The sequence below is a fragment of the Camelus bactrianus genome, chromosome 29 (assembly GCF_048773025.1).
Source record: "Camelus bactrianus isolate YW-2024 breed Bactrian camel chromosome 29, ASM4877302v1, whole genome shotgun sequence".
NCBI lineage: Eukaryota > Metazoa > Chordata > Mammalia > Artiodactyla > Camelidae > Camelus > Camelus bactrianus.
In genome coordinates, this window is record NC_133567.1 from 7,043,019 (window position 1) to 7,067,543 (window position 24,525).

At 45.3% G+C, this 24,525-nt stretch overlaps 1 protein-coding gene across 5 annotated transcripts in view; it reads left to right on the forward strand.

Moving 5' to 3' along the window:
• CHD7 (chromodomain helicase DNA binding protein 7) overlaps positions 1–24,525 on the forward strand; it is a 171,539-nt gene that overhangs the window by 84,155 nt on the left and 62,859 nt on the right. For all 5 annotated transcript variants that reach the window (XM_074354990.1, XM_074354993.1, XM_074354992.1 and 2 more), the window contains 2 exons: positions 7,564–7,994; positions 21,138–21,279. In XM_074354990.1, coding sequence (XP_074211091.1) covers positions 7,564–7,994; positions 21,138–21,279 — 573 coding nt within the window. The remainder of the gene's footprint in view (positions 1–7,563; positions 7,995–21,137; positions 21,280–24,525) is intronic.

The window sequence follows — 24,525 nt, forward strand, 5'->3', positions numbered from 1 at the left end:
AGAACTCGCCTGCAGTGTGTAAATTAGCTTTATCACCGAGCTCTTTATAAATGGATTTTTTTCCCCTTTAATGATTGTTCTCTTCCCATTTCTACACGAGCCCCTGGGAGTGTTCCATTTTAGATGAAGACACACCTTCCTTTCAGTCTACCGAGGTTTGACTTTTAAAATTCATAGGAATCGCATGTAAGTTACTTTTAACATTGACCTTTTTAGAGTAGGTGAAACCTCAGTGCAAACTTCGTATAGATGGCTCTTCCAGAGCCAAACTCCATACGCTTCACCTTTCTGATTTAAGGATCAAACTTAGTATTTACCAGTGATGGCAAAAACCAATGTAAATGTACAGTGAAAAAAAAAAAGATTGACTTGAACTAAACTATTTTTAGTTTGTAAATTTGGTCTTTGTCTTTAGTGCCTTTGAATAGGATCTATTTATGCAAAACATTTCTACCAGCCCGGAAGCACTGTCGTCTTGTGTTTTGCTGGTATGATCCCGGGTATCCTGGGTGGCTTCAGCTCTGGGTGTCAGCTGCCAAATTCAAGCCTCCAGACACCCCTTTGGGAATAGAGCAGACCTCAGAGATAACTTGAAAAAAGCAAGACAAATGCCTGTGAACTGGGAGGGGGTTCTCTGGAATCTCATTCCTGGACATTCGTGGAGTGGAGCCTACAAGGGGCGGGCGCCATATGCAAGGGAGTGAAGAAAGAAAAGAGAGAGAAGGAAGTGACAGTAAAATTGACTTTGTTCAGGACTGTGAGTGTGTTCATTATCTTCTCCATTTCTACTTTGAGAAAGTCACATCTGATAAAAAGGTTAACACTTGATTTACTGCCTTCAGGAACCAAGGCATTCAGAACAAGGCTGTATCTCGGATTCCTCTGATGGGGCCGTAGTTTGGTTTGCTTACTGTCAATTAGAGGCACCGTGCTGTCCATGCTGCAGACCCTGCTGCTTCTAAGGGGGCTGCTGTTGGAGGAGGCTGGGAGTTGTCCTCTGCAGGGTTGGTGAGGGGCCTGCTGCCTGCAAGGCCCCTCTGTGTTCCATCCCGGAGGCCTAGGAAGTTGCTCACCATTTCCACCATCAGCTTTGAGTTGTGTCCAGTTTGCACTGGTCTCTGTTTCTCTCCTTGGCCCCTCTGCAGTTCCCTTCCTTCTATTAAAAGTGCTTCAGGGTAGGAGATTCTCAGGATCAGGGACGTGGTCTGATTACCTGCATAAACTTGTTGGAAAACTGACACATGTTAAAACATCATTCAAGTCTTCTCTCAATGATTAAGCTAATTTTCCCAGGCACTTATGAAGCAATGGAGAAACATTAAAAAAAAAAATCAAAATTTGAACATCACTTCAACTCTGTGCCTTAGAGGGGTGTGTGTGTTTGTGTTGGGTGGGGCTGACAAACATTGTTTCATGAGATGGTTTTTAAATACAAGCCGATTACTTCATCTGGCGCTTTTTCTAAGGAGAATTCACCTGTTACCCAAGTGGCAGAGCTGCACCCTCTGACCGGCACCTCCCACAGCCTCGGGGCGGCACCAGCCCAGTGTGCCAGCCTCTTGGCACACACAGGGGGAGGGGGGCGATGGGGCGGTGGGCGGGCGCCTGGTCTGCACTGGGAGGGAGTCCGATCCACCTGGACCCTCCCAGGCGTTCGGGAGGGAGGTCAGCCCTGGCGGGGCTTCACTGCTGTGCCGGCCCGATCACGCCAGCTGTAGACAGCCCACAGCCAGCGTGCACACCTTACCGATGCCGTGTGACTCTTCCGTGGTGTGGTTCCACCCTAAATACGTGGAAGGTGGTCCACATTCACCAGCTGATGGAAAGCTATTTAACATTAAATTTATCATGACCGGTTGGTCAATATTTTCGTTGTTTTGGACTCTACTCATCCAGAATGGGTTTGTAATTTAGATGCCATAAAAGTGGCTCACTGTTAATTTGTAGTTCTTTAAGATTTTTGTTTATGTGTGGATCTATTCTAAGGATAGAACACAAGTGAAAAAAACCAAAGGTTCAAAAGTGCCTTCAGATGATTTTTAAATGAGATATTTCACAGTAATGTAAGAAAAAAATTTCAATCCTAAAATTTAATGATTCTGAGGGACACAGTAAGATAAGTGACCATGTTACGATTTTTCAAAATTCATTTTATTTAATTTAGTAATTTCACAGCGTGTGTATCATAATGGGAATTGTACAAGTCATCCTTATATGGTTAGCCCAATATTCGTGTTTTATTCCTACATGTGAGCATAATTCAGTAAGCTATTTCAGTGCATGTATATAAAGTTATATTTTATTTGTGGAGTCATATGCTAGCTTTAAAGACACTTGATAACTACTGCTTTGAGACGGGCGCCCCCACTGCCCCATCCCTGCATGGAGGTGACGGATTTGCCCTGCATTAGCTGTGTTGGTGTAACCCCGAGTGTGTTTTGAAGAGCATTTTCATTTAAGATATTCTTGGAAAAGGAGTGTCATGGCTAAATACCTGTAGGGTGCACTGTGTACTGTCCCCCCTCAGAGTGTAGTAAGGGCTTGGAGAGTTTTCCAGTAAAGAAAAAAAGCAGTGCTTACCTTTGGTTAGCCCGGAATTCTCAGAACTCATGTGGCCTAAGCTGTCTTTTCTTGGAACACAGTTTAAAATCCTAAACTTAACAAATGTTGTTCTCTACTTTTTGCCTTCTCGAGTCACCTGACCAAGTGTGACATTGTTCACTTTTGTGTTTGTGTTCATAACTGCAGTCATTCAATAAATTTTTTTTCCTAGAAATTGTTAAGAATGAGCTGAATAAAACTAACCGGTCTATGAAAGGCTTGAACTTGAGGCCCTGACTCTAATACCATATTAAATCAAGCAGAAAATATCCCAACCCTTGATTCTTTCCTTCAGACTATTTCTGTACTAAGATAAAATTATTTCAGTTGACCGTTCAGACTAATATCTGTTCATCTTGATCTGCTGCCCCACAAAGACAGTATTAAAAGCTTGCTTGTGATGCACTGTCAGGCCTTCAGTCACCCCGTCCCGGGCAAGGTTTGTAGCTCCAGCTGCTCCATCAAGGAAGGGGGCACCCCTGGCCAGCATCTGCCTCCCTGTGCGTCCCAGCCTGGCTGGCTTTTTCAGGAAGCCTCCTTGGTGTCGGCCTAGGGGGCGGGCACTGTGGCTGCCTGGTGTACTGCTCTGTCCTTAAATGTTTGTTGGATGAATAAATGAACTGGGCACCACATAGTATCGAGGGCTCTTCTCTGTAATCAGTGTCGTTGACAAGAAAGGGTTGTTACAATCCCAGTAGGACTTCACTGAACCTTTGCTGAACGCTCTTTTGAACCCTGGTACACTCTTTTTGCTGAAGATTGAGCTCTAGTGCTCATACTGGAATTCTTTATAAAAAGAGTACAGAGGGACCGAGAACCTGCGGGGTGCTGGAAAAATAAAAGTGAAGAAAGACAGTTGATAGAAATGTGTCTCCAGAGCCATTTAAAAAAAAAACAACCCAAAACGAACTGTATTTTTCAATTTTACTTTATTGTATGTTTTTAAATGGAGGGACTGGGATTGAGCCCAGGACCTCGTGCACGCTAAGCCTGTGCTCTGCCGCTGAGCTGTGAGCCTCCCTGTATTTTTCAGTTTTAAAGGCCTGCTGAACGTTAGTATTTTTATAGATGATCCAAATCATAGTTTAGTGTGTTTTAAGCTTGTGTTTGTTTTTAGTGGGTCTTAATTGGCCTGCCACTTCTCCCCTAGAATCTTAGTTTCTCTGAGAGCACAAGTGCCTGCCTCCCCGTAGCTTGATTTGTGGGGAGGGGCGTATCGCCCAGAAGTGCCCCGTTCCTCTTACCCAGTGGGTAGCATCTTTTCTTTATTATAAAGTGGAGTTTTGATTTTAGACATCTTTGTGTCACTCAGTAAATAGAACGTTTGTCCAGAGACGCCTTGTATCACCAGATGCTGTTGGTTTGCAGAGATTTACATGTTGAGAACAGTGAGAGAACTGTTCCTGCGACGTCATTCACTTGTGGTGCTCGACGTCGCGAACAGGTTGCGGCTTCAAGAATACAGTCAAGGCAAAACATGATGAAATAAGACAGCCTTTTAAGTTGGAAAATGCTGGTTAATGTTGGAGGGAAAACACACTTGCGAGAGATGAGAAGATTCTTCTTACACAACTTTTCATCTTCTTCTGATGAAGGTTCTTAAGGGTTTTGGGTCACCTCTGCTTAAAGGTAATAGAGGGACGGCCCTGACTTCTCCCACCCCAGTTCTTCTTTGGTAAAATTTACATCCTGTCTGTTCTGCTGTTTTATATATGACAGCTTGTTTGTGTGTTTGATTTATATGGTACAAGCATTGGAGTTAAGCATAAAAACGATTACCTTCAGTTTATGATAAATTTTTGGACAACACACATCTTGAATCATTTTTATTTATTTAAATGTCAGTCATTCTGTTTTAGTTCCAAAAGTGGACGGCACAGTCCTTATATCCCCCATAATTTTCCGAGAGGCATATGGAATTATAATAGAAAGTGTGTCAAGCCGAAAGTCCTGTAGGGTGTATTTAAAAATGCCTTTGGTATCTAACATTCTCCGCGTTTGCCCTAATAAATGAGGGGTTTTAGGAATGCCCTGTATGGCAATATCAGATGTTAATGGCATTGATTACCTGTCAGGCAGTGGGAATTGATGGGGAAATGTCCGCTGTAAAATTAAATAGCATTAGAGAAGACTGTACCGTGCGGGGGCGGGGGACATGGCTGGGCCTGGGAGACTTTGTCAGGGCATTACTGTGAGCTCCAGGTTTTTTCCCCCACATGATTAAGGCAGGCCATCTGTTCTTTGTTAAATGTTTACAAAAACAGCTTTTCTCTAAAAGATTTAAGGAGATGTGGGTCTGGTAAACACTATATTTCTGAGCACCTTCTCCACCCTCTTTCGGCTAGGACCAAAACACAGTTCTGCTGCATACCAAACAGGATTGATACCTTTTTTTTGTATTTGATCTTTACATTTTTTCCCCTTCTTAAGGAAGATTAAATTTTTAAGGGATACTAATTTATGGCTTCATTTATTCCTGAAAGGAACATCCGAAGTGATTTGTATGCTAAAGCGTAGATGAATTTTCAGTCTTTATGTCATACGTGTTCTGTGCTTTTTCTGACTCGCCGATGCGCACCAGGTGTCTCTCACCTGAGGCTGGCACCCGGTTCCTGGAGTCCGTGCCCCGCAGGTTACAGGAAGGTGCACGTGGCCGGGATCAGGGTGCCGTTCTGTGCCGGGAGCACCGCTCACGGGTGGGCTTTCCTCGCTCCTTCCCTTTCCAGGAAATGCTTTGTCTTCTGTTTCCTGAGAAATAGCTTGTCCTAAATAAGTTTGATCTCTGTGTCTCTTACAAAAAGACTTGGCTTTTCCCTTTTTCCTTATATTAGGGGATAATATGTAACAACTTCAGCCACATCAATAGAGGGAAACAGTTTAGTGACACCCTGTTCACGCTCAGGCAGTGGTAACGCGGAGAGCCCCTCGGCTGGCGTTTTTAGGGCTGCTGGTGGTGAGGGGAGAGAGTGGAAGGGAGCTTTTCTCAGTACTGGCTGGGTTGTGTTTCCCGAGTGTAGACGTGCAACTGTGTGCTTTTCCCCCCTCCTCTGCCCTTGTCTCTCTCCTCCTGCACATCCTTGCTCTCCTTCAGGGCCTCTCTCAGCCGTGACTTAAGAAAGGACTAATACGTATTTTAAGATTTCCTAGTACTGTAGGGTTTTGGAAGAGACTTTGGAAATGTCGAAACCAGATGCTTCTGGTTGGAATGATTTTCCCCAGATAAGACAGCTAGTGGCGGGGCCTGGGCTAGAATTGTCTCTCACCCTGCAGTCCTGGGCTCCTCCCGCACAGGCGCAGATGGAGAGCTGGAGGGAGGTTCGTCAGGGATCGTAGTGGGTTTTAGTGGGAACAGTACCACCAGCTTCTTTGCAGGCAGTGATTATTATTATTATTATTATTATTATTATTATTATTATTTTTAATGTTTTTGGATCCCTGAACACTTTGGAAATAAAGTGATGCCTGGGGCACCTGTCCCAGGAGGATGCCTGTGTGTGTGATTTCAGGAGCCCGACAGTCAAAGGGGCGCTGGATTTAGGAAATCCAGATTCAGATCTCAGTTCTCTCCCCTGTGGTGTGGCATCCTTACATTTTACTTCTTTTCTGAAAAATGGGGACAAATTGTCACATTTTTGTGTGAGGTTCAGGTGAACGAGCTTCTGAAAGCACCTTGCTCAGTATGTGGCGTGAAATAGATGCTCTGTGAATGTTCGCTGTATTAGAAGCAATTTGTAGCACTTGGCGGGTAATGAGCAGTGGCTCCTGGGCTCCTCTCTTGTCCTCTGCAGACCTGGACCCAGGGTCTCCTGCGGCTCCTCTTTTGGAGAGAGAGATGGGCCTCACTTCTGTCTCTTGCGCCTGTAAATCCCTGCGCTCATCCTTCACCTGAGAGTCAGTGTCCACACCGAGCTCCGGCGTGGGGACTGGGTGGTGTCAGGGAGTAAAGTGTGTAACACGTGCCCAGCACATGGTAAGACTGTTCAGTACACACGAGCAGCTGTCACTGCTGCTGCTGTTCATGTTGTAGTTACTAGGAAGTGTCTGGAGAAGCATGGGGAAAAGGAAGAAAATGAGTGACATTTGCAGATACGATGTTGCAGTGTAATGGCTCTTAGATGTCATAGTTTATAGTGGGGACAGATGGTCCTCTACCCCTGCCCTGGTTTGGATCGGGAGCTGTGGGGCTGAGTCGCTGACCCCTCAGCGTCCCAGCCCAGGTGTTGGTATCTGCACTGTATTTAAGACCATGTCTGGGTATAGTGCTAGTGGATGTCAAAATCCTCCTGCAAAGCATGTCAAATTGACTGTTGGGGGTCTCTCTCGTAAAGCTTTAATCACTTTTTTATCAGTACAAGAAATCTAACCAACCTAAAGTCATTAAGTTTGTATATGTGCTTTTAATTTGACATTTCAATGTCATTTAAATCAGGAATGACCTGTACTGTGTAAGATTTATGTGTTTACACTCAGATTTCAGACTTTCCACGGGCTCTGATTCTTACAGTGCTCAGTACACGTGTTCTTTTTAAAGGTGACTTAATTATATACCTTTAATTAGAGTTCCCTTTCCAGAGTGGGGAAAATTCTGCTCGAATCCCATCTCTGTGGCTTTGCTTTTGCTGCCGTTTTTGTCCTTCGTCATTTTCTACGTAGGTGCTAAGAACATGGAAAGTGTCTCCAGCTGAATGAGAAATTTTCTTCCTCCTGAACGGAATTTTTTTTTTTTTTACTGTATTACTAAGTTGCCCTTTTTAACCCTGTTGATTTAAAAGCTTTCTTGTTAAAGGAGTCTTTTTTTTTTTTTGGATGAGAGAAAATGATAGGTTTCACAACCGTGTAGCTGGTGAGGTTTGCTACCTTGACTATAGAGTAAGTTTCAGAAGCATCAGCCACTAACTTTCAGTTCCTTTCTTCACTACGAAGAATGATAAACTAATTTCAATTCCTATTTGTGTCTCTTAGCATTCTCCATCGGAGCCCTTTCTAGAGAAACCAGTGCCGGATATGACTCAGGTTAGTGGACCGAACGCCCAGCTAGTGAAGAGTGATGATTACCTGCCGTCGATAGAACAGCAGCCACAGCAAAAGAAGAAGAAAAAGAAAAACAACCACATTGTTGCAGAGGATCCCAGTAAAAGTTTTGGTAAAGATGACTTCCCTGGTGGGGTTGATAACCAGGAACTAAATAGGAACTCACTAGATGGGTCCCAAGAAGAAAAAAAGAAAAAGAAAAGGCCGAAGGCAAAAAAAGATCCCAAGGAACCGAAAGAACCCAAGGAGAAAAAAGAGCCCAAGGAACCCAAGACCCCGAAAGCCCCTAAGATTCCCAAAGAGCCAAAGGAAAAGAAAGCAAAAACTGCCACGCCAAAACCCAAACCCAGCAAGAAGTCAAGGTAGGCTGCGGGCAGGCGCACCGCCACAAACATGGTGTGGAAACTGGCACGAGGGTTATCACCTCTGGGGACAGGGTGGGACCACGGGTGGGACTTGGGGTGGGGCAAGGGGTGGGACCTGGTGTGGGACCTGGTGTGGGACAAGGGGTGGGGGCACTTTAATTCTTGTCCTCCTTGTTGAGCTTCTTTTTCACACACCCAAACTACAAAGTTAAGGGTTTTATGCGATCTAAAATGTAGGACTTAATGATTATGAACTAGTGATTGGGTTGGTAGCTTTTTAGAAACGTTACTGGATGAAAAAAATTTTTTTATTTTAAAATCACTTTCTTGTATTTTTGTGAAAATTTGTCATTTAACAAACAGAACCAAGCTACCAGCATAATTATTTGTGAGCTTCGACCACCGGCCTCACTTTCAGTGACAATGCAAAACTGGGTAAGGAGTGCGGAGACAAGGCAGGTCACTGTATTTCACTAGGCCTTTCAGTCCTGCTTCCTAGAAGCTGAAACAGGAGAATTAATTCTCTTCACTTGGCAGGCGGAGGAAGCCTTCCAGGGGCAGGGTTGAAATCCTAGTGGGCAACATGGGAGAAATCAAATAGCAGTTATCCGTTAGATACGCATTCAAGAATAGCAGAAATTTTAGGTTCTAGGAAATAGCCTCCTCCACGCCATGCTTCCCCTCCGTATTTCCCCCACCAACTCTCTGACCCCCCAGAAGGCATATTTATTCAGTAAGAAAAGCTGAGAGGAGAAGACATTGAAGACTAATTTTTTTCATTTGTACCGAACATTTCTTACAACTGTTCTGAACCGGTTCCAAACATCTGAATCTGTTTTTCAGAATATGGCTCATGTTAGAAAATATAGTTTCCAGATGGAAGTATGGGCAGGCTTGGTTAATCTGAACCTGTTTGCAAACCCCTTTAGGAGACACGCCCCACCTCCTACCCCCGCGGGCGGATGCACACACGTGCGCGGGCGCGCATGCGCGCTCGGCCCTGCGAGCGATGCGCTCCACCTGAGCTCTGAGCCGTTCCCTCACGGGCTTTCCTGTGGGTCACGAGAAGGCACCCAGAGAGGGGGGTTTCTGTGACCAGAAAGTGCTGAAAAGTGAACGAACGAACTTGGGTTTTCAGCTTCCTGCTAAAAATATCTAAACACCCCAGTGCATTATTCTGTAGTGTTTTGAAACATTGAATCATAGTCATTTAAGAAAAATGTTGTCATCAGTACTTCTTAATGGGGCCCAGATCTCTGAATTACAGCTGGTCCTCCACATCTGCGGGTCCTGCACGTGTAGATATGGGGGCCCACTGTACTATGCTGTTTTATCTAAGGGACTTGAGCACCCGCAGATTTTGGTATCCACCGGGGTCCTGAAACCAGTTCCTTGTGGAGACTGAGGGACCACTGTATATTCAATAACTCAATCTTAAAGGTAACTGAATATTTGCATTTACTTAGGAGCATTCTTTGGTACCTCAGTATGTAGTCTCTTAATTGAAAACCATTATTTTTTTCTCCTTATGAGCACTCTTCTAAATTCAAAATCCATTATAAATTCTGTTTTCATTTACTTAAGAAATGTTTTATTAAATGCTTACTGTTTGTAGGTACTGTGTTAAGTCTTAGAGATGTGAGCCAGGAGGACATGGTTAGAATTTGTCTGATTTACGAGGGTTTTTAAAAAATCCGTAATTGCCTAAATCTAAGTATTGTGCTCTTGGTGGGCAGAAGCGTGTGCTTTATTTCTCCTAAGGAGAAAGAAATCAAAGTGAAGTATAAAAAGAATACATATATAGTTTATGCTTAAAATGTAAGAGTGTATGTTCTAAAGAAGATTCCTGGAGCTGAGAAAACACATCACTGAGACTAACTGTAGCCTCAAGATATACCTGTCTTCAGTTTTTATCTTAATTTTTTAAATTTATCACCTAACAGTAAAAATTGATGAAGGGAAAAACACTTGCTACATCTTGGATACTTGTCATAAATGTGCAAATACAGTCTTTTAAGTTCTCGGTCTACCTCAGACTGACCCTATCTTTAAAAATGTACTTTAGCATATATCCTTCCATCCCGTAGAATACATTGGGGTGGACATTAAGTTGCCATTTTTAACAATGAAACTTGTTGAAATTTCCCTAGTAACTGTAAACAACCATCAGGAACGTGGGAAATCAAATCCAGCCAGCCTGGGGCCGCCTGCCTCCTGGGTGCAGGTCCTGATTCTGTCTTTGTCCCCTAGAGGAGCCTTCAGTGCAGGCCCGTCTGCACGCTCTCCGCAGCCCAGCCTGAAGTTTGAGTCTCCGTGCGGGGTGGGCACTGCTGAGTCTGATGGCTTTGTGCTATAGTTGCATGCCTTTGACAGGAGGAAGGCACGAGTTGTCTTTTCCCAAGGAGAAAGTCTAGTACTTTTCTCCTCTTTTCTGCTTTTGACTAAGTCTCAGTTGATGCCTCCCTCAGGTGACAATTGTTTTTTCCCCAGTGGTGTGAAAATAACTGAGTGGAACACTTCTTTAGCGCATGGAGGTACGTGAGGAGAATGGGGCTGGTGCAGCGTATCCCAGAGACGCGGGAGTCCACCCCGAGGGTGACAGAGAGCGTTTGAGGCACCTCTGCTGGCCCTGGCGACTTGATCCTTGTGGGCTTGCTGATTTAGGATGAAGTGTGGTGAGAACATTCCTGGGATGTTTTCCTGTCACTGATGGTCAGGTGGGGATGGCTGTCCAAGAATATGGTAACTGAACAGAGGTTGCTGTTACATCAACAAACCAGCCCATTATTTTGTTGCGCTGCGGTGTTTCTGTTGGTCAGATGAGTGAAGTGTATTCAGTTGTACTCCCGTTGTTCCTCTAAGTCTACAAAGGAAAAAGCATCCCTGAAGCAAGGATAAGTAGATTGCATACGGCTCCATGTAAATTCTGAATAGCATAGCAGAATAATTATGTAAATTGAATATGCAGTGATGAAGGTAATAGGGGGTTTGGGTTATGTTAGGACTGGGGTTGAATTGCCATAGCAGTTTGCTTTTAAGCACTGAAATACAGCAGTGGCAATTTTGTTTTGCAGAATGTTATGTGATACCGGTTATTTCCATCCTTGAATAAGTTAACTTGATGAATTTGTTTATACAGAAAATAATTCTCCTACAGAGGGCTGAAACAGAGGGAATAAACAGAAACAAAGAGAGAAATTTACTGTAGACCTGCTCACATCTTTCCTGTTTAGCCCGTATGCGGCGTCACTGGTGAGAGTCCACCAACAGACGTGCTGTGCTCTGAGCGGGCGCTGACGGCAGTGACCCACTGGAGGTCCACGTGGTGTCCGCGCAGGAGAGGGCTAACTGTTCTGTGGCTCAGTGATGGAGGACCTTGTTTCACGTAGGGGCCTAGTTTCCTTGGGTGCCTTCGTGGTCGTCGTCTTACTCCCTGTCCTCCCACTTCGTTCCCTTGAAGTCCCCGGGGCTTGAATTTGTGGCCATTCCCTGTGAACAGGCCCTTTTGGCAACCAAAATATAATTAGATCTGTCTTACCTACGCAGGGGAACCTAAAAGAATCTGCCCAGAAGCTGTTATGTAGAATGGGAGTGAAACAGAAAAAGGTGTTAGCATTTCAGAAAGAGAGACTTAAAATCTTAATGATGAGAAAATGGGCCACACACCTCTTTTCTTTTAGGACTGCATCTCCCCACCCTCCCCTTTCCCTTTTACGTTAAATATGTACTTTTCTACCTGTTTCCCCAGTGCGTTCCCCAGGTGTCCTTGTAGCTTTCAGATATTGGCAGTTACTATTGCAAATAAAAGCTGAGGCCCTTGTGGCCTGGAGAGGACGCCGCCTCGCACAGAGGGTTCCCAGGGCTGAGCTACGAGGATGTGCGCTCTTCTTTTCAGTCGTGTGTGCTCTGGCCTGTGAAACTAGAAAATTTGGAGGAAGTGCTTCCTTTGAAGGACCTTTGAAGGCTTCGGTGGTCCGTTTCGCTGCATAAAGATTCTTTGAATGTACGTAAGGAAGGGAGCTTGGCCACAGGCTGTGACTTCGCTGCTGAAGCTCCAGGGAAATGAAGCCGTGGGGTGGGGGTTTGCCTCTCAGGCAGTTTCGGGGAACACATCTTGTTCCTCGCTCCCCAACATTGCAGTTAGTGGAAAACTAAAATGCTCCTTCTCCATTAAGAGTGAAGATATTTTAGACTGGGAAGCAAGCCCACTGCTCTTATTTTTAAGAAACATAAAGTACCAAAAACACAGAGTGTATTTTTTGCATATTGCACCATCATTAATATTTATGTTGCGACTTTGCTCCGAGGAACTGAGCTTTTCAGGTGTTGTCTTCTCAGTGATGAGCTAAGAGAGTGGCAGCGTTTACCTGAGAAACGCCTTTATTCAGCCAGCAAGCCTGATACACACGTCACAGTGTGCTCTTACACATGTAAAATTTCTCAGACACAGAAACAAACCATTCAACTCATTTTGTTAATAAGTACAGAAAACCTAGATAGTCAGATGTCTCCCCATCGGGTAATAAAATAAACCCACAGCTTCTCTTCTTTCTGCTTTTTTGTTCTTTCTTTTACTTGCCTGCTGTGACTTAGGTTTGACCTGAGACACTGGGTAACTGGACAGACTGAGTTAAGTATTTTGGATACTATGCCTGCAGATGAGAGTAGAAGTTTCTTTAATGTGTGGTCACAAAAAGGACTTTTGAGCCCTTTGGGTGTTGGAGAGGAATAAGGAAGAAAAAGTGCCCATGAGTCGTGTGTCTGTCCACTGGCCTGCCCTGTCCGGTCCCGGTCATTAAATCCAAGCTCCAGGCCAGGGGTGTGACCAGGTGCCCCCTTCCCTGCTGGTCTCAAAGGTCATCTTCTCTTTGACAAAGAGGCCATGAGGTCTTTTTAATCCCAAATCCTTCTTTCCTTCGAGGTTACCACCTCACAGCCTTTCCTTGGCAATGACAGGCCACATACATTATGGGCTTTCCTCTCTCTGATTTGTCCTCAGTGAGTGGAATGAGCAAGGAGGGAGAGCTGTCCCCTGCTTCTAGTGTGGACGCTGGCATCTCTGATGGCCCGCGGCTCAGTGTGCACTCGCTCGGGGCAGAGAGTGCCCAGCAACACTGACCCAGGGAAGCAAGGTCTGCTGCCGCCTATGCTGGGCTGGATGCAGGGATGCACCACACCAGGCCTGCTGGAAGCTGGTGCCCGTGCAGTGAGCGACCGTGGACATCGTCACGGTGGAAACTGGTGCCCGTGCAGTGAGCGACCGTGGACATTGTCACGGTGGCCTCCTGTCCGTCTGCTTGATGTGGGGGGTGGGGGCGAGCTGGTTCTTGCCCATCAGATGGAAGTGGAGCCATGAGGGTGGCTGTTACAGGGTGGCTTTTCTGGAGACACATTCCTTTGAAGTCTTTCTTAAATGGAATTTTAGGATGGAGTGTGTGCTGCCGTAGTAGATGTGGTTGTGATGTTAGAATTGGAAGATGACGAGCACAAGGAATCGGGGGCTGATTTCCAAAATTATCATGAAAAATGGCCACAGATGTGAAAATGCTTTTGAGGAGTATGAAATTCTGTACATGCGCAAAACCTGTCCCACGATACATGAAGCTCTTTCTGCCAGTTGTCTTCTGCCCAAAGCCCTGGAGCCATCGGGAGAGCGTAGGTCACGGCAGGGGCCAGCCTCCCTTCAGCGCCCTCCCCGCAGATGTCGGTGCCTGGGCTCTGAGACGTGAGTTAAATAGAGAGCTAGTGAGTGTGAACTAAGGAAAAAGGCATGTATCTCTCTCTCTCTCTTTTAATGTTAGAAAGACAACAGCCCTGAAGTTCGATTAGAATACTGATTTTATACGTGGCCCGATTCCTGTAGGAACAGTGTGACCTCCCGGGAGCTCTGCTTCTCCTGTTGGGGTGGGCGGCGAGGTCCCCTTTTGCTCTGCCTAGTTCTCTACCTGCAAACATCGCCCGGTGAAAACGGGGGCGGGCCGCACGTCCCCGTGGTTGTCTTACCCGCCCCGGCCGATCAGAGAAGGTACTTACAGATCTAGGGGTGGGGGGGTCTGCGTGCTAATGCTCCCCTCACTCGCCCCCTTCCTGGGTCGTGGGAATGCCCGGCATGAATAGGAGTAGCATCTTAGAAGTTGACACGAGCAGCCGAATGCTGGGCCCTGCTGTCCGGCACTTGGAGGAGTGTGCTCTGGTAAAAGGGCACCGAGAGGCATGCTTCCTGCCATGGTTTTCTGGCGTCCGGCGTGTCCAGTTCTTTCTGTTGCGTTCCGGTGCCCAGAGCGGACGCCGAGCTTCTGTGGTGGGATGACGTACTAGCCAGCGAGGCTTCTGAGAGATGTGAATTCCACCCGTAAAACTCAGTAACCTTTAGATTTTCAATGATAATTCTTGACTGCATGATGTCTTTTTTTCCCCCCATCTGGAATACAGTCAGCGTTGAAAATGGGGTTGAGCTCCTTCAGGAGAGCATTCTACTATCCTTTCTCATTTTATTACCATTCTTCTTTAAAAAACAGTCAGCTCAGAACAGAGTTTGAAGGTTACTGGAAGGGCTGCCCGGGGAAAATCCCGAGTAGAGAAGACATTCCCCAGGAAAGGTTTCCAAGGCCTGAAGGGTCCCCCAAAAGGCCAGGCCGGCGCCAGGCTCATAAAGAGGTGTCCACGAGGAGGTGAAGCGCCTTGGGGCTGGGCCTAGGGCGCAGGTGCAGGCTGTGGAGCCACTCGGGTCCCGCCTCAGCCCTGGGGCTGCCGCTTCTTAGGCTGAGCGTGGAACCTCTTTGACCCCCCCCCCCCCATCTCCTCATCTTCAGACAGTCTGCCTGTGAGATGTAAAGGTGAGGCACGTTGAGTTTGAAGTACACATTGTGACTGGAAGGGAGTTAGGTTTCTGTATCTTGGATGACGTTCTTCGCCCTTCCTCAGTTTGGCATAGTTAACGTGCCCTGGGAAAACCTGGTGCTTCTAAGGGCAGCAATCCGGATTAAATTATTTGTCTTAAAGTCAGAGGACTTCAGAAGTCTTAGTGGTAACTTGTCGTTGGCGTTTGTTGGGCAGAAGTAAAATAGACCCCCCCCTTCCCCTTTCACTTCTCAGCTCTTCCTTCTTCTCAAGTAGAAGCAGAGGGTGAAGGATTTGTGGGTGGCGTTCAGGAGCTGGCGGGAGACAAGGCACCTGCTTAGAGTGAAGGTTTGGGTGCCAGGCCGGGCAGCTCAGCGCCCGAGGGCTGATGGCCGGGGGCAGGCGGGCAGGATGGGGGTCTGGCTTCTGTCCCGCACCCCCCCGCCCAGACGCTCTCGGCCTCGGGCGGCCTTGTTGGGATCTCAAACGTCTGGACGTGCGCGGGCCACTGCTGGGCCCCGGCCTGAGGAGCACCGGCCTTGATGTTTGGGTTTCTTGTCTTTCCCGCAGAGTCTGCTTTGCCTCTCATCTCATTAGTTTATTCTGTCGTCTGCATTTTATTACGTTACAGTTTAGCTGTGAAATGAAATTTTAGTCTTAGAACTTTACCTAAACATTTTGTTGTGTTGGGTTAGTTTTGCCTCAGGGTGTGTCACATTTTATGTTGCCCTCATTGATCCTTTTAACTTTGAGTACTTTATCTTGTCTCTTCTTTAGTTTGCCTCTTTATCTTTTAATTTTCTAATTTTCATTGTTTGAAAACTTGGAGGAGGATCCTGTACTCTTAAGTCGAGCGGCCAGACACCTGTCTACCAGCACTGAGCCCATGACCCCAGTGGCTCACGTGTCTCATTATGGCAGCCTAGAGCTTTCCGAATCGTGCCAGGCCACACACACCCTGTGCCTTGAACATCACTCACTTCTCATCCATGACCTTCAGTTCTTTATTTAAAAGTCTTTTGAATATGTGAAAATCAGGGTATGTTTCAATACTTTGTGCTCCTCTGAGAGACTGTCGTGTGACACTTTGGCTTGAGTCCCTGCAAATGAATCTGTTTCATCTTCATGACCCCAGCCTCAAAGTTGAGTGTCCTCACGTGTCCCATCGGAGGGGTCTGTGTGACGGAGATGCCCTCTCGCTGTCGAGACATCTTCACTGCCTGACTCTGTCCTTCTCATCACACTTGGGTCCCTTTCAACCTTTTTTTCCTTTGGGGACTTAGATCTTTAGGCCGATGCTCATGAATGTTAACTGTATTATACGTTGTAGTAAGTCAGGGCAGCTAGCTGGCTTTCCAGGAAGTTTTGGCCCTTTAACAAGTCTGTTTGAAAAACCTACATCCTTACTCACCAAAAAGAACTTGTTGCCTACGTGCTTTGTCTTGGCTCAGATGCCTGTGTCCAGCCCCACTTCAGGTGCTGTCACCCCGCCCGCTGTTGTGGTCTCTTTCAGTCGTTTGCTGATTACGGTCCTTCCACAGGTTGTTTTTTTCTGAGTGTCCCTTCACGTGACAGCTAGTCCTCTCTGCGGGCAGCTCGTTCCTCGGAGTTCTCCTTGGGACGGTGGAGGCTTTGGTCACGTTGGGGGCAACCACAGAGCTTTAGAGCTTGGTCTGGCAGAGGTGACGTCAGTGTCACTTAGCCATGGACCCTGTGCACGTCCACGCCCACCAGCGTGGCCTCCGTCTCATGGTGAGACATGACATGCGGGCAGCGCTGGTGGAGGGACTGCGGCCCTTCCAACGCCAGCAGATCCCCAGGGAAATGTACCCTTTCCAAGGTGTCAGGGGCTTGTCCAGCTTCCAGAGCTGGTGGCTCTGCGTCTCGGCCACACCCATCTTGACGAGCAATAAGGATCAGGAAGTGAAAGAACTTTGTGAGTAGGGAGGGGAGGTGTACAGGTGGACTCTTCCTGAAAAATTGCTAGGCTTCACTCTCTCGGTAGCGTGGTAGCCCCGCTTTCCCGAGCTTCCTTGACGTCTCATCCTAGAGACAGAATCTCTGTGCGGTTTTCTTGAGTGAGTTAGCGAGGAGAGCGCTCAGAGCGGCAGGTGCACAAAGTCAGGGCCGTGGACGTGTCTGTGGTCGTTATTCCTGTGACTTGTACTGTTTGGTTAAGTTGATCAGCTAACGTTTATAAGTAACCCGCCTGACCAGGCACTAGGAATACAGAGATAAATGAGACACAGTTCCTTTTTTTCTTGGACTTACAGGATAGTTGGAGAAACACACACACACACACACACACACACAGTGCTTTGGTTTTATTGCGTCGCAGTAATGTCACTACCCAGTTTTGTGTATTTTAAGTATCCCTGGTGTGGGTCCATCATGTGCATGTAGGTGGAGTGTGGTCTTCCTAATCCACACTTCGGTGGCCAGAAAATGGTTCTCTGAATGAATGGCATCCCAGGGAGCCTTGCAGGTGAGCAGACTGGTGGAAAATGGAGGTGGAAGGGATGTACGTCTGCACTAGGGGCTGGCTGTATAGAGGGTGGAGGGTTTGGAGTGTGGGAACAGCAGAAATAAAGTTCATGTTACCAGCCGTGAAAATTGCAGAGGGTGTGGGTGCCAGCCCTTGGAATCTCAGATGTTAACACACGTGGGACTGGACTTTGAGCAGAGTGATTTGGTCAGATTTGCGTTGGAGCCAGTCACCCTGGTGATGCACGGAGGACGGGTTTGCTGGTGATGTTGAGGGCGTGGGGAGGACCAGGTCCCTGAGCTCGGGAACGCCTGAGGCAGAGCTGGTTCAGGAGAGGAGCAAGAGAAGATCTGATTGCCCCTGGGCTGGAAGGAGAAGGTGCTCCCCTCCAGGCCTCGCCAGAGGGTAGCCACGGGGGCAGCGTTGGCGGAGCCGACCGCTGCAGCTGTCAGAGGAGCCTTGAGGTTTTGTGTCTGCGCCAAGCAGCTCAGTGGCCTCGTCCGCAGTACAGTACTTCTCAGTAACCTTGCCTTCTCCCCACACTGGGAGAGCTGCCTTCTTTGTTCACTCAAGCTCTCCAGATCATAATTTGGAAGAGGAAGGTCTGTGTGGCTGTTTCGGCTTTGACTTTATGAAGGACTAGCTTTGAACCTCCCAGACGAAGTCACGGCCGTGGCTGTGGAATCCGCGTCCTTTCTCCAGCAGTGTGGTGGTGGGTGACCCTGCCCGGGGATCGTGGCGGGGGTGAGGCAGTGGTGATCGTCAAGGTGGGAAGTGACACGTGTCTGAACTGAAGCCGTGGCTGTGGGCTTGGAGGACAGTGGCCCTCGGGGCCGGCTGTTCTCTTAGCTGAACTGAGGGATGTTGATAAAAGACTTTTCCTTCTGCTTGCATCTCTGAGATGAAGTGATCACGAGGCCGTGGGGGCCTGTCCACAAGCTCCTGCTGTTGACTGAGCCCCAGTGGGTCTGGGCCACAGGCAGACATAGTTCTCAGCCTTCCCGGAAGACGCTCCCAGCTGCCTGCCTCCCAGTGTGTGTGAACGACGGCGAGGCGCCGCCGAGGTTTCATCCACGATGTCACTTAAACCTCAGAAGCAACTGTGGAGCAAATTCTCATTACTGACCTCATTTTATCCACGAGGAAACTGAGGCTCAGGGAGGTTAAATGACTTGTCCAGGGTCACAGGCAGACAGATCGTAAATGACAGAGTTGGAACTTGACCCGAAGGCCGTCTGACTCAAATCAGTGCCCTTAACCACCATTCTGTATTACCCTCATCTGCTAAAAAAATCCTGACTTTGGCTTTTTATGAGGGGGGAGGGCAAAGCAGTTTTAATATAACATCTTGATGAAAATCCAAATGAGCTTATTGCAAAATTGTGGCAAAGGCAATTTAATGCAAGTAACTTTCTCTTGTCCTTGATCGTTAATGTCTCGAGGTGAACGTTGAAAATCTTGTAGCTTTTTTGACTTCTTAGTTTTTGATTTGTATGTTGATGTCATGAGACAGTGTGAACCAGGGTATGCTTAGCTGTCGCTGAGCAGTGTCCAGAGGGAAGGTCTAATGAGTTTCAAAATCTTCCAGTAATCAGAGCTGCGGTGAGTACTTCCCTCGGCTGCGGATTTATTTGTCTGAGCGTTGGGAGAGGTCCTGTCCGACTTTTAGCCATCTTGGAGGTTCCGCAGAGTTCTTTCTGGGGAAGGGCAGATGGAAAATCATTAGCACTTCTCTCCTTCGGCAGATTGATGTTTCATCCAGCCTGGGGTCTGGTGGGCTCGGAGACAGTAAGCCTTTTCCTCGTGTAGGGTGGTTCCCCCAGGGTGCAGTAACCCCACGAAATTAAATCGTGTCCTCCGCTCCAGGGCCGCGAGGGCACTGGGGAGGGCGCTGGCTTCCAACTTACTTTACCTGGCAGCGGTTCAACTCTGTGACAGGCCTACCTCTGATTTAAACAAATTTGAGAAATATGTAAAGTTTTGGAAGCAGTTTTGCACTGATTTGATAAAAGAAACCACAAAACACTGCAGCGCAGGTGTTGAGAATGTTTGAAAGCTGATTGAGGGAAGCAGATGGCTTTAGTCAGTGGCATCCAGCCAAAAGAGCAGGTGCTGGTCACGTGACCGCTGGTTACCAGGGTAATCTGATTGCTCTTGGCGTGCAGATGAAAGGAAAGGGGCCCAGCGTTCAGCTGTAGTATTGTATAATTTGTGGCAGTTAGAGCGGAAATAAATGCTGGAAATGGAGCCTCATGGTAGGGGAGACTTCTGTCCCTCTGTAGCGTAAACACTAGGACAGTTGGATGAGGAACTGTTGTATGGACTTTTTTTTTTTAATTTAAAAAATATTATGCTTTCTGTGGATCTTCTGGGAGCTTAAAGTTTTTAGGACACTGTTTTTTTTTTTTGTTTTTTGTTTTTAATAAAAAGAACTCTAAACCTAACTGCCATTTGCTGTAAGCTTGAACTGTTGTAAGTTTTTTCCTTATGTGGCTATTTACTATGCTGAAATATTAACAAAACAAAATTAAAATAAGCTCTGCGTGTTCAGAAATGACTAGTTTAAGATTATCAAATATTTAATTTATTTATTACAAAAATGCCTTTGAGATGTGTGATTCTATTAACAAATACTTTTGAAATATTTTACATGACACATGCTTAAATAAAAGCATAGAGATACCTTGGCCTCTTTTCCTTTTGTAAAAAATAGTTGGGACTGGGAAAAAATGCTGTTGTAATGCATTCCAGCAGCATAGTTTTCCAGGAATTTACACACTTCAGTAAACTTTTTAAAGGCTTTTGAAATGTATTTTTTGTTTTCAAAATTTATTAGGGTTTTAGGCTCTCTTGAAATAGTAAAAAATACATATTACTGAGGTTGGGTTGTTTTAAATATTGGATAATAAATGATAATCAATATCAGAAAACCTTGGAGTTGGTTTGGAAGTTGGTGTGGAAGGTAGCACTGAATGTACTTTCTAAAAGAATGGCAAGTAAACATTCTAAAAGGGATGGTAAACGTCAATTAAAGCAATTTTTTTCTTAAAGTTCCTTCATGTCTTTGGCTTACGTAACATACAAATCCTATTAACATTTGATGGAAACATACCATGGAGCACATACTTTAATTTTTGGTGTCACTTTGCTATATTTTTGTAGTTTGGAGACCTAGCTTTTGAGAAAAGTTACTGTGGCTATTTCCAAAAAAAAATGCCTACCACCACAATAAAACTTGCTTTTAATTAAGAACACAGCACTAAGTAAAATTATGTAGGACAGGAAATTGCTATATGTTTTGTCATATTTTAAAAGGTTGTACATTGTACAAAAATGTAGACACATGATACAGAAAAGGACACCCAGCAGTGCTGGTCAGGAAATAGTATTTGAAACTCTCTGCAAGAGACGCACAGAAATGATCATAAAGTTCTAGTTTCCTTTGACAGTATTTAAAAACATATTCTGCACCTTAAAAACTTGATAGCAAAACTACTTATCAGTCTGATTTTTCATTATGTCTTGGTGTCTTGGCAGGGATTTTGTATTTTCTAGATGAACAAATGTACTCTGTGTGATGTGAGGAGTTTTTGCATGCAATTTCTTTTTAATTAGGTCAGATATTTGCTAAAGGTCGTCCATATGGGGTTTTGCCATAAAAACTTAATTGAGAGTCCTATTTAACTCTGAATGGCCAACATGCATTGATTTGTTATTGAAACTTGAGGGGTATTAATGGGGAAAACATGAGGCACGGGGCATGCGGAAAACCTCATTTAAAAAGTGAACACTAAGTGATCCACTTTGAATTCTAGTAATAAGAAACCCGATTCAGAAGCGAGTGCTTTGAAGAAAAAGATCAACAAGGGAAAAACGGAAGGTTCTGAAAATTCAGACTTAGACAAAACGCCCCCACCATCTCCTCCTCCTGAAGAAGACGAGGACCCAGGTGTTCAGGTAATACCATTCTTCTGATGCCGAGCCTTGGTTCCTTAGTGCGGGTAACCTTAGCCGCGTGGCAGGGACACTGGCCCCCCCGTCTTTGTTGCAGAGCTGCTGTGGAGATGGCTTTATTCTTGTCTGGAACAGTATATCCATAGCGATGAGAACTGGGGCTTGGAGGGGGGCAACCCGAAATTAAACTCCTGACTTCTTCGTTTTGCCCTCTGTGACTCTGTGATGAATAAAACTGAGACTCTTCATTTATTTCTGTAAATGTATGTTTTCATGTTTATGTATATGTTGGAGTTAACATATTGTTAGCCTGTTGGCTCATTTAAAGCTTCACCCACATCTCTGATTTTCTCCAAAGTTTGGTTCTTTGTACATTCTTTTATTTTGCAGAACCAGAAATCAAGATGTAATCTGTACCTCGTCGTGAGGTTTCTAATATCTGATGGTCAGAGTTGAGATATATTTGTGTAATACTCAAGTTTTTATGAACAGTTAGTGACTTTCTGGATGGCAACACAACACAACTTTCTAGCGTTAGTCTTCTGACTTTTGGAGAATTTTGTAGGAATCAGTTGAAAAACTAGCCCTGAAATAAACATTAAGAATTTAGGTTCTTGTATGTAAAGCACACGGTCATCACTAATTGGACTGTAAGGAAGGGACCCTTACACGTGACCGTCAAACATTATTTCCTTGTTATGATCCCTGGAAGCATGCCCACGGGGTCCTCCGGGATGGCTGGGAATGTGGCTTCTGTGAGTGACATCTGAGTTCTCGAGGAGCACTCAGTGAGCACCCTGCTGGAATAGGAGGCTTGTTCGACCCCCTAGAAGCTTGTTTGACCTTGTCTAATAGTTTGGTGCACACTCGGTACTTTCTCCCTGCACCTCCCGATTTGCTTGAAAGTTAGAAACAAAGTATTTGCAACGTACAGCTCTATGCTGAAGAATTTCAGATAGCATTTGTGTGTTTGTAGGGGGTGTGTGTTTTTAAATAGAACTCCCTGATACCTGTAATTCGCAGAATGGCCTAACCTAAGGGGACCTGAAAGGAAGAGAAGAGGGTGTGAATGAGTGTGTTTTGATTTGGTTTGATTCTGTAACTAACAGTGATACTTCTGGCAGTTTGAGTAAATTTTGTAATTTCCTTTTACTTCCCTTGTCAGTGAAAAGATACTGAGAAGGTAAGTAGATATCTTTTTTGAATTGCTTGGGGAATTTTAACCTGAAAATTTTTTTTAATGATTTTGAATTTCATTCTCATGATAACACGTGTTTTTTCTGAATCACCTTCCCTTAAACTAGGACCTTGGTGTAATAAATAGTACTTGGACCATATTAAGACTTTTACATAAGTCAAGAAAATTCTGTTGTTCTTTTACAAATACCACTGGTGTTTTTAAAAGTCTGTTTGCGTTAATGCGACTCAAATGGCCTTTGAGAAATACTTGGGGTTTTTTTTCCCCTTCTTCATTGCAGTTATAGAAAAATGCTAATCAATGCAAATGAGCATCGGTACATCCTTTCTCATTGGCTGGTGCTGAACTGTCATGGGTCGAGCAGCTGATACCAGTAACCACACAAGTTGCTCTTTCTCTCCTGTATCTCAGCAACACAGGAAGTGATGCTGACGGCTCGCTTGTTGTGCTTCTTCCTGTAGCACACGCAGAAAGGGTTTAGATTAAAGCTCGAGTTTTACGGTTGATTTGTTTAAACTTTGGTAAATGACATGTCTTTTTTTTTTTTTTTTTCTTTTAACAAACTGAAATTTGTGTCAGAAAATACTACAACAGTGAGATTGCGGCGACACATTTCAGTCTCCTCTTCAGTACACCTGTTTTAACTATAAGAAACTTTTCTAAAACAATCCAAGTTGAACAAGTAGAACTTTTATTTTAGTATTAGTTCAGAAGTTTTGACCTGTGATTTAGATGCAGTTCTTATATTTTATTTTGATTCCCCTAAATCTTTCAAATAATAGTTTAACAGACCATTTTATACTGGGAAGTTTGAAAAGGAACCTTGCTATCCAAAATAAGTGAACTTAAGATCAGTTATTACTTAGAATGTAGAGAAGCTGTAAAACATTTAAAACTTTTAGAAAATTGAGATCTACTTATATTTTGGGTCCTTTTACTCTTATGAAATGACCTTGTATCTACTGTTAACTAACCCTGTCACTGTTGCATGGATTTATAACACAAAGTTAATATGAAGAGAAACTTCCATTATAAAAATTATATCCACCAATACATAAATTTCTATCTTAGAAAAAGAAAAGCCTTTTTTTTTTTTTTTTTTTTTTTTATTGTCCTGAAACATTTCTTTCGCATCAGAGTGGGATTTGTCTCAGACTCTGCCCAAGGATGCTACAGTGTAAGCCGGGAGAATAGTGGGGCAGTGTGGCCCCAACCATGCAGACCTGGTAAGACATCGCAGGTGTCAGTAGTAGCGTGTTCCCCTTACAGTAATGACATAAAGATGCAAGTATAGATTAATCCATTTCAAATTAGTTTGATCCGTGAAATGAACTACAGATATTAAGCTGAATTTCACCAAATTAAAATATTGTTCCTGATAGCTTTTATATCTTAAAGAAGTTGACAGTGAGACGTGGGGGATGGTGAAGTGAGCAGAAGAGGAGTTACTCCAGACCAGCTTTGGGAAGAGAGGAAGGAAGCTGTACAACTTGCCGGCTTCAGAGCCTCATCGATTTCTTTTTTTCCTTTTTCTTTTGGAAAGGTGGAGTCCGTTATTGAGGCTTTAATCTTACCAATTGCATTTGGCATTAACAGGTTCCATGCGCTGTTTTAAATGCTTTAAATGAATTCCCTTTTGTGATCTCCACAGTATACTCCTAAGGCAGCTCCTGTCATCAGCCCTTTCTACAGACCAGGAAACTGAGGTCCCTAGAATAACTCGTCCAAGGTCACATCGTCAGAGCCTGGGCTCATTGAAACATGGGCACTCAGCTCCAGGACCCCCAGGGTCACCCTTCCCCTGGGGATGTGCGGCAGGGTCCCTGCTGGCTTCTGTGCCACCTCCATGTGGCATTGGTCCTTCTCTGCGGGGCTGAAGAGGAGAGGAGGGTCAGAGTGGGACCTCCGGCCTGTGTCACTGCTCCCTGTGTCTAAGCCACAAGGAAGTCTGTCAGTAAGATATTCCCCCAAATACCTCGCATCGGAAGGTGCTCTGACTGCGTGGGGCTGAATTCACAGCCGCGGGTGACCCGTCTGATGGTTGTATTATA